The sequence below is a fragment of the Camellia sinensis genome, chromosome 8 (genome assembly GCF_055761805.1).
Source record: "Camellia sinensis isolate YWXY chromosome 8, ASM5576180v1, whole genome shotgun sequence".
NCBI lineage: Eukaryota > Viridiplantae > Streptophyta > Magnoliopsida > Ericales > Theaceae > Camellia > Camellia sinensis.
In genome coordinates this window covers 24,993,074-25,003,639 of record NC_138968.1, presented here as the reverse complement: position 1 = coordinate 25,003,639, position 10,566 = coordinate 24,993,074, and the positions used below count along the sequence as shown (strand labels likewise).

Genomic DNA, 10,566 nt, shown 5'->3' with positions numbered 1-10,566 from the left:
AATAGAAATATGTACAAAAAAATTAGAAATGATAATTTGGTTATATTATATTAAATAGGACTTAATGGAATACTCAAAAAGAATATGGGTTAGATAGAATAAAACACTTAGAAAAAAGATTTATCAAAAAATGACCCTATATTTTGTTACCATTCTATTACTGATTTTAGACTATCAGTTTAGAATTGGACCAAATTGACTCAAATTGAAAATTTTAAAAATGAAATTGATAAAATTGAAACTTGAATGACTAAAGTGACAAAGAAACAAATACGTTAAGGATTATAAATATATTTTATCCATACATTAACAATCCTTTTTGTAAGAATAAAGTGATCAAAACTAATAGGGATACCATAATATAAAAAAAAAAATAGTTAAATATTCTGTGAATTAAAATTTTAAAGGAACTCAATATAATTATATCAAATTTTTAATACTACAATTTCCCAGATTTCTTGCTTCTTCTTGACCACCATTATTTATAGGATAAAGTCTAGTAACCTATACTTATCCACTCAGAATTTTTTGGATGAGCGATTGTGTTGTAAAAATTAATTTATATAGTACAAAATCTATGTGAAATGTGAAGGAGATTAATTTCTAAATTGATAAAGATGAGTTTATAGTGTCCCTCTTATTTATAATCGGAGAGATAACTTGGTCCTATTATTATTGTGCGTTAAGTTAAAGGGAATAGCAACCAATAATTAACATGATTTTAGAGTTCTAAAATTAGAGTAATGCTAGAGATCCCAAATATTTTACCAAAAATTTTACCAAATGTCTCACATGGGTGTGGGACCTACACAATGTGGGTCCCATGTGGGTCCCACACCCATGTGAGACATTTGGTAAAACTTTTGGTAGAATTTTTGGGGCCTCTAGCATTTTTGCTAAAATTAATCTACAATTACTATTTTCAAATCTTTATGAGAGCCTTCAATTTAGCCTTAATGGCATGCCAGGGCCCCAATAAAAAGTGAGGCCGGAACAAATTTTGCTTCCCTCAACCCATGCAAGCTATATTTATTATATATTTATAGGTAAACAATATATATATATATACCATTTAATTTTTTTCAATATCATAAAAATAAACTACTAAAATAACACACTAATGGACTTGGGTGGCAACTGTGCCCTTTGCACAGCGGTCATTGTTGTACAGTCAAATGGACCTATTTCGGAATCTATTTTGATGATCCGAACTGTTTACATTTTAGAATATATCAAGTAAAATATACCTGAAAAAAATCAAGCTAATTGAATATCGTTAACCTTTTCATTCACTCACATTTATATTCATTTTAATACTTTAAATCACAATTATCATTTATTTTTGTATATACAAATGAGAATGGATGAAAACGATATCCGATTAATTTAATTTTTTACAAATATATTTTACTCAATATACTTTAAAATGTCAACGTTTGAGATCATCCATAAAAGCCCCGAAATGGGCTCAGCCTCATCATCATGTCAGCGTAATCCAAAACTTTGAAAGCTCAACTGGAGTTTGAGAGTTCCCCCCATAAAGTGCTTTTTTTTTTTTTTTTTTTTTTTTTAAACTCAGAATCCGCTTCATTGGACTGACTAAAGTTAGGCCCTTCTGGTGGCTTGCTTGAATCAATTGTATAGCTACTACAGAGAATTCTGTCTAAATGGAAACTTAACTACTCCTACCTTTGTTGTCCCATCTGTTGCAACGATTCAGAACCGGTGGAGCTGCTCATGGACCTTACCGGTTTGGTTTGGGTTCGATTTGTACTACAAGGTGGATCCTCCTCACTTCATTGATTCAATATCACGATGGACAGAGGCTATTATGCACAATGAGGGAGGAAAGGATGATAAGATTTCGAGGCTTAGTTTCATTGCTATGATAGCTTGGCATGTTTGTAAGGCAAGGAATGATTTTGTTTTCAATCATAATCCAATAAACCCAAGTTTTCATTACCCAAAAGGCTACCCAAGCCTGGATAAATTTTCAACAAGCAAATCCCGCAGCCTTAAATCTTTCCAACAATCCTGCCTTACCAGTTTGGATCGTGCTGTGGCCTTCACTCGTGACAAATCTAAAGCATCCATTGCTATTATTGCTAGAAACTAGAAAGGGGAGTTAGTAGATGGTGCTGTCGAACTAATCTCATCTTCCTCTGATATGCAAGGGGAAGCACCAGCCTGCTATTATGCTAATGCCCTGAATCTCATTCCTGCAACCATGGAGAATGATAACCGGGCTGTGATCCATTTGTGTTTTTCTGAGTCTGTACCTCCCTGGGAAAAAATGATAATTTTCCAAGATGTAAGGGACCTCAGGCAACAACCTGCAATCAACTTTAGCTGGAACTCGAGACAATTAAACAAACCAGCTGATTGGGTGACAAGAGCTCACCGGTGTGGTTCTCTAAATGCAGATTGGTTTCTGCACCCACCTCCTGGTCTTTGTTTTCTTATAGTTTTTTTTATAGATATTGCTTTTTTCTATGTTTAAAAAAACAAAAAAGAAAAACTATTTTCAAAAGCTCAGTCGAATTAAAGAAGCCCACAAACAGGGGGAAAAAATTGGCTGTATAATGAGGTATGATTCTTATCAATTGCTACATCAACAAAATTTTGTTGAATTTGGTTTTTTAACTTTAGGAGTGAAGTTAGAGAAATTTCGGTATTCTCTTTTGGTATTCAAGGGCAAGTTCACGTGATCGAGAAACTAAGAGCACCAAATAACTTTTCGATACAAGTGGTATATTGATGAACAGAGAAACTAGTGTTACATCCATTCAACCATAAGTTTTATTATGCTGCTTTGCAAAGTTATTCTATGTATTTTCTTAAAATAGGAAAATTTCAAATATAATAAACTAAAATCTAGAGAGTTTTGGCATGACATAATGCAAAAACAATGGGCCATAAATGTTCCTAAAATCTTGTTGTACACGATCAATAGAATAATAAACTAATGTCTAACTATTAGAAGAAAATTGCTCTCATAGTTAAAAGTGCCTTAAATTCCAATTGCATGATCTATATACAAGCCTAGTTGTATCAATAATGGATTTTTAAAGCATATTGTGTATCATATTCCCGTTGTCGTTCCTCGCAGCAGAAAAATTCCCATTCCAAATGCTTCAGACTAAAAGGCACCCAGCCCACAAAAAGACCATCTCAAGAAGCTTAAAGAGAAAGTGATCTGACCTCATCAGCTTTCCAAAGCTCTTCTTCATACTTGTACCACCTCACAAGCCCTTCATCTTTTCTAGTCCTCTGGCACATAATGCACCAGTCATCTATGCATGTCAGAAATTCACGTAACCTTGAGGCCTTCTCTAGAATCGATCCATCAAGCTCCCTGAGAATCATTCCCTGTGCAAGTGGAGAGGTTTCGATGAGTATACAATGTGATATATTTAGCACCTCCAACTTCGGTAAGCGATCCAAGACCACAATCAGAGCATTCATCCAGACCATTGAGCACCGTAGGCTTAAAACCTTCAAGTTTGGAAGAAATGAAACTAATGCAGATGCAAATAAAATGTCAAAAGGTCCCATGATCTTGAGTTCAGCAAAGTTCTTGCACTTCTTACCGATTTCTTCAATCAGGTATGCGGGATTTTCTATGGCCGGCATTGTTAGTGACTCGAGATCTTTCCACACACGGATAGCACTGCATATTCCTGACTTTTTTATTAGATTCCAAGCTGGCATAACAAGTCGTTTGAGCCGCGGGCACCTGCAATGAGAAGAGATAGGCGGTCAATTTTTATTACAGTCCAAATTTGCCCCCAAGTTTAGAAAGAAAATCAGCGTAATAAACATCCATGAGATAAGTGAATATGTTTAAAAAAGACACAGTGCACTTTGGTGCAACACACTGAATGCAAAAGGAAAAAGTCACATAAAAGTTTTTATTCCCTTCCATTAATTCCCTTTGTTTGTGTTGTTCGGAAGGAGGACTCAACAATTATTTGTTAGCCGGAACCAGAAGTAAAAATTTTGGTAGATAGGGATTGTAGTCAGTGATATTCTTTGAAATATTGGATATTTTGATAGAATAAAAGAAGAGGTTTTTTTTTTTTTTTTTCTTTGCTCTCAAAATCTGAATAATATTCATTACTTGAAGTGATTTTTTGGGGCATTCATTGAGAAGAGGTACTTGTTTCTAATTTGACCAATTGTGCTATCTGGAAATCAATATAATTTTTTTAATTATTTCTTCATTAAGTGGATTTTTATTCTATTTCTGTATTCTTTCTAGATTCAAGGACTAATTGATCTATTAATTCTTTGATTCCAATTGGTAAGAGGGATCATGATTCATATCATCAAGTGTACCTATTCCAAAATCCCAAGGGGTTGGCCAAGTGGCAAAGACTAGAGAATAAGAATCAAGCTCACACGTTCGAGTCACCCCAAGGGGCCACTGGAGATGCCACTGGTTGTTAATTTTAGGGCCTCAAGATTAGTCGAGATGCACGCAAGCTAGACTGGATACTCGATTATCAAAAAATAAATAAATGTACCCATTCCAAATTTCATTCTAATCAAATGATCCAATATTGCCAATATATCTCGCAATAACAAAAAAATAGTCCATAAAAGTTTTATTCTTTTTCATTCAGTCCTTTTTCCCTTTCCTCTTTTTAACTTAAATTTTTTTATCAGGTGTGGGAAGCTAATTGCAGTCACACGGTCATAATGGATAATATTTCAATACAACGCTTATGGGGAAAAAAAGGAAACATTTCAATTCAATATAAGATTTCGTCATGTTTCTTTAGGACGGAAAGTAAGAATTTTCAAGGCAATGCTTACTATAATTTTAAGATTACAATAATTTTAAGCTAGAAAAATGAATAACTTATTTGACATACCTTTCAGCAGTATAAGTCAACTGATCATCTCTGACGTAGAGATCGTAACGGAAAATTAATGTTAATATGTTTCCCCTGCTCAAATTCAAAGCAATCTTTAACACCCGCGTTAATGTTTGACAAGATCGACTCGCCACATAAATATATGGCTCTTGTGTGGTTTTGATGAAGTTCGACTTCAACATCGATAAGTCAAGAGTTCCCCACAGCACAGGATCAGAAGCAACCATACGCCACGTGCTACAAACATGAGGAATTGCAGAAGTCAACTCAAAGATGTCGAAAGACTGGAATAACTTCAACAAAATATCAGTGTTCATGTCCTCCCAATTTCTTACAATTGATGCATGGTCTTCCATTTAACAAGCTCCCCAAAAATCTCTGAAGAGATCTATTGAACCAAAATGTCTGCACATACAAGAAAGAGAAATCAATAAGAAAAGTCAACCCACATAATTTGGAACTCATTGTTTCAGTGTTATCAATTACTTCAACAAAGCTGCATTTGGATCATGAATTTGGATTGGAATTTGGAAAGAGAAAGTGAAATTGAGAGAAAATTTAGGTTATATTTTATTCATATTTGCCTTACCTTTTTCTTTCACTTTCCAAAACCCTAGCAAATCCATGACCCAAACACAACCTAATAGAAAAAAAAGTTACAAAAGTTAATGAACACTTCATGATTGCAATTTTCAAATTCAGTTGTTTTTCCAATTTGATCATGCTTATGAACTTTTCCATGCTTTCATATATATCAACTGACAAATCTCAGATCATATTTTTCAAACTTGGGTAAATCTTCGAATGGGTTACACAAAAAAGGGCTTTGATAACAGGTACCTAAAAATGAATTCTGAGATTTCATATTATGAAGAAGCAAAAACAACGAGAATGCAAACAGTGACACTGGATTTTTATCTAGAAAAACAACAATAGTAAAATGTATCAACTGAAAAAAATAAAGTACAAAAAACAAAAAATTATGTAAAGAATAATGACCCATAAAAACTATTAACAAGATAAAACAAACAAATTAAATGTACGTTCTCAAACTACTTTGCCTAGAAATTTGCAAGAACAATGGTGCATAAATATGCAGCTGGAAATCTGTACATACAACATCTTATGGGGTGCGCGTGCTTGACCAAAAGTAAGTTGGGATAAGTACTGAATGTGAATCCAACCATGTAAGGGTATTTTTGGTATTTCACAATTCTACCTTGTTGCTCTAATACTAGGTATATGGTTGAAGTGTCACATCTCTCTATATTATATTGTAACTCTTTCAAATCATAGAGAAGCTGCAGTGACCGTGGTCGTAGCCCTATTATGAGGTAAACCATGCAGTGTTTTGTACTCTTGTGCGCGTGATTTAGATTGTTGTTTTATTCTTATTTGTGTTTCGTGTCTCACCGATCCTAGTTAGGTGCATCAATTCCTAACAAAGTGTCCCTAACTTAACCAGGTTTTAGCAGATAATCACTACCCTCATTATTTGTCCTACAAGTCCCTGCACCAAGTTGATGCTATAGCCCCTTGACAAGTCAAGGTGCAAACAGGGGATGATTATACACTAACAGAAAATGGTACAACTTCGACTGTCATAAACTTGATTTAAATAGTGATCAAGATTCCAGAAAGTCAGATCCCAGTTGTTAATCAAGAGAGTAAACAAGGTCTCTCTAGACTTGGCCTGTTTGCGATTGTTTCTGAAATTGTTTTTGAATTTTGATTCCCAAAAGAAAGGAAACGAAACAAGGCCTCAATTATCTCAAGAGCCAACACTAGAAAACAATAGACAAAGACGTGCTGCTTTAACTTAGAGATGACAAGATGGACAGGAGTCATTCACCAAAGCTCAAAAGTTTCTAATACACAAAGGTATAGTTCCTACTTCCCAGTGAAGGGAATAACCTTCTACCATTTAGTAGGTGGAAGGCAGCGCCGTGAATATAAACATATTCCTACAACACAAAATCTCTTGCCAAAAAACTCAAAAATGCCCGAACCGTGCCATGTTATCACCATGAAACTGCAAAACAAAGGAAATTATTTAACCCCAAGTGTACCATTAAAAAAAGAAAGAAAAGAAAAAGAACGAAAAAGAAGATAACTATGTAAAAATAACTTCAAGTAAAACTATGTAAAAGTAACTTCAAGTAAAGCAAAATACTTTTCATAGTCCAAGATTTGGAATGATGGATCAAAAGGCTTGGTTAGACGGTTTTTCAGTTAAAACCATTAAATGATCCTATATGGCCTAGTATTGTTTTTGGAAAGAGGACAGTCACTGCAGATGAACATGACAAGTCAACCAAGAATCTCATTCGAACTCGGCTCTCTTGATTCAGGATATCCCCACGAGCACGCCAGTGATGCACATAAGGAAAAACCTAAATTTTATCTTCAAATGTCATGCCCTATATGATTGAGACTTGTGAGATGCTAATCATGTAAAGGACCTCATAAGTTGAAACCTAGGACTATACCTGCCAAGAATAGAGAAACTATAGAAAGTGCTCACTATAAAGTAAGTCAAGCAACAAGATTTATCAGATTATTTTAGTTTTCAAGTAACAAAAGATAACTGAATACAGACCGTAGTTTATTGGGATTCATATAGCTGATCTATTCATGTAAAAACACTGTGCCCCTGATTAAACCAGTCAATGAATGAATTATCATATAAAACCATATGAATAACTTACCCATCATAAATTAGGCAAATTAATCTTGGTTCAGATATGAGAACTATTCATTGATCTGAGATTGAGTAAAATACAATAGAGCATCAGATAGAGATTTCCATTATGTACAATAGTAGAACAGTTTATGTGATTTACAATTCTAAACAAACAGAAAAACCCTAGTCACAAAATCAAAATTCGGGTTCTTTTAAAAATTAAAAAGTCAAGTCACAATTAAAATCTGAAATTTAAAACCCAATAACAAAAAACCAATCATTCGATATTTTTCTGGGTTTTGATCATCTTTAACAAGAGCGTTTGTTAGAAATTGAACTGTCTTAAGTCATAACTAAAATCTGAAATTCAAAAACTAATAACAAAAAATCATGCATCAATATTTTTTTGGGTTTTGATCATCTTTAATTCAGATCTAACACGATCAAGTATTTACTGTCTCAAACCAACAGAGAGTGATACAGCTATATGTATGCATGCATAGATAGTTATACAAATAGATGAAGAGAGAGAACACCTGAAGCACGATTTTCTTCTTGTTAATTGGTTTCTCTTGGATCTTTGCCTTTGTGTTGTATAAATACAAGACTGAAACCTTGATAAGGTGGGAATTCCAGTAGATGCTAGTTTGTCAATTCCAGTAGATGCTAGATGCTAGATGCTAGATGCTAGATGCTAGTTTGTATATGTTTATATATTTTTTTTAATAAAAAATTTAAATAATATATTCCTAAACAAAGCTTAGAATTACTATAAAAAATATATATATATATCTAACTAGAGCTATATCTTGCTGATTGAAATATTTTTGTCCTGTGGGTGTGGTCTTACTATAAAGGGGTCCTATTATTTTACTCGATCGTGCTACGTAGCTCGAATGCCGCGGCTCGAACCGCGGCTCGACACCAAAACGACGTCGTTTTGGTGTCGATTTTGTCTTTTTTTTTTTTTTTTTTTTTTTTTTTTCTCCTGGTTTGCAGAACGAAGCAGAAGAAGAAGAAGAAGAAGAAGAAGAAGAAGAGAAGGGAGGAGGAGGAGGAGGAGGAGGAGGAGGAGGAGGGGGGAGGGGAGGGGGCCATAAAAACCGGTTTGAGGAGGAGGGGAGGCTGGGCTGCGACGGAGGCGGGGCTGCGACGGAGGAGGAAGCAGCAGCGGCGGCCGGAGCTGCGACGACGGCGGGGAGGGGCTGCGACGACGCCGACCTTCTTCCTCTCCCTCCCTTCTCTTTCTCCTCTCCCTCTCTTTCTCTCCCTCTCCCTCTCCCTCTCCCTCTCCCTCTCGAGCCATTTCGGGCCTGGTAGCTTTGAGCTACCAGGCATTTCCGTATTTTACTAAGGTTAGGAATATACATTCGTGCATAATTTAAAATTCCTAAAAAGGATTGCAGTTGCTTTGTATCTTCTAATTTATCTGGATAGTCTAAAATTTTCTTGACTATATGAGGTTGTAACCTAATTTTTTCATCTCCTAGCTCTATGCCTAAAAATTCTATGTAGGGTTTATTTAATGCCATCTTTTTCTTGCTGATTATTATTTCATTATTTATAAATTCTTCTAATGTTATATACAAATGATCTATGTGACTACTTTTATCTGGACTGAACACTAATATGTCATCTATATATACCAGTATAAAACTATATTTATTAAATATACTATTCATTTTGCGCTGGAATATAGAAGGTGCATTTTTTAATCCAAAGGGCATAACTAGCCACTCATGATGTCCTTGAGGGCAACAGAAGGCTGTCCATGGTATGCTTTCCTTTTCCATTTTTATCTGCCAAAATCCTGACTTACAATCAAATTTGCTAAATATCTTTGCTGTCTGTATTCTATTTATGAGTTGGTCTTTATCTGGTATATTATATTTATCATCTTCTGTATTATCATTTAATCTTTTATAATTTATCACCATTCTAGCTTTTCCTCTTTTTATCTCTGCATGATTTCTAACCATAAATGTTGCGCTTCTGCGCGGGCTATTGCTGGGTCTAATTACTCCTAGATCTAGTAATTCCTTAATCTGTGTTCTAAATTCTTCTATGTCTGCTGGTGTATGATCTATTTGTGCTGAGGTAATCCTATAATCTTTGTTTTTTATATCTAGACTAGCTAAAATTTTATTTCTTTCCCAATATTTCATGGGCTGTTCTCCTAAAATTTCTGTTGTTTCAGCTAATCTTATTATCTCATCTAAATCATTTTCGGTTCTTCTGTAAATTCAGAAATTTTCTTTATTTTTCCTATTTTTGCAAAAATTAATTCTAAATTAGCTGGTTGTTTAAAATCTTCTAGGTTCCAATAATCTTCCTTATTTTCAAAATCAAATTCTTTTAAATCATAATTTTCTATATCTAAATTTTCTAAAGACGTATTTGCTATTTCATTAGGTATGTATTTTTGGGCGATGTTGGAAAAAATGCCCTCAAGGACATTATGAGTGGCTAGTTATGCCCTTTGGATTAAAAAATGCACCTTCTATATTCCAGCGCAAAATGGATAGTATATTTAATAAATATAGTTTTATACTGGTATATATAGATGACATATTAGTGTTCAGTCCAGATAAAAGTAGTCACATAGATCATTTGTATATAACATTGGAAGAATTTATAAATAATGGAATAATAATCAGCAAGAAAAAGATGGCATTAAATAAACCCTACATAGAATTTTTAGGAATGGAGCTAGGAGATGGAAAAATTAGGTTACAACCTCATATAGTCAAGAAAATTTTAGACTATCCAGATAAATTAGAAGATACAAAGCAACTGCAATCCTTTTTAGGAATTTTAAATTATGCACGAATGTATATTCCTAACCTTAGTAAAATAATAGGACCCCTTTATAGTAAGACCACACCCACAGGACAAAAATATTTCAATCAGCAAGATATAGCTCTAGTTAGAAAAATAAAAGACATTTGTAAAAACTTACCAGACCTACAACTTCCCTTAGAATCTGAATACATAGTTGTAGAA

The 10,566-nt window shown here is 34.1% G+C and overlaps 1 protein-coding gene across 24 annotated transcripts; it reads right to left on the bottom strand.

Moving 5' to 3' along the window:
- Nucleotides 1-2,832: 2,832 nt before the first annotated feature.
- LOC114302904 (F-box/LRR-repeat protein At3g48880) lies at nucleotides 2,833-8,355 on the bottom strand. Of its 24 annotated transcripts, XM_082882302.1 has the most exons (7): nucleotides 8,100-8,211; nucleotides 7,054-7,300; nucleotides 6,802-6,912; nucleotides 5,470-5,520; nucleotides 5,216-5,285; nucleotides 4,878-5,117; nucleotides 2,833-3,736 (listed from the first exon to the last, which is right to left on the bottom strand). In XM_082882302.1, the coding sequence occupies exons 5-7, from the start codon at nucleotides 5,224-5,226 to the stop codon at nucleotides 3,181-3,183; spliced, it is 807 nt and encodes a 268-aa protein (XP_082738428.1). In that variant the 5' UTR covers nucleotides 5,227-5,285; nucleotides 5,470-5,520; nucleotides 6,802-6,912; nucleotides 7,054-7,300; nucleotides 8,100-8,211; the 3' UTR covers nucleotides 2,833-3,180. The 24 variants fall into 24 exon arrangements, with proteins under 24 accessions (XP_082738428.1, XP_082738422.1, XP_082738431.1 ...); XM_082882296.1 differs by having other exon boundaries at nucleotides 4,878-5,285; nucleotides 8,100-8,212; XM_082882305.1 differs by lacking the exon at nucleotides 5,470-5,520 and having other exon boundaries at nucleotides 6,733-6,912.
- Between the last annotated feature and the right edge of the window lie 2,211 nt (nucleotides 8,356-10,566).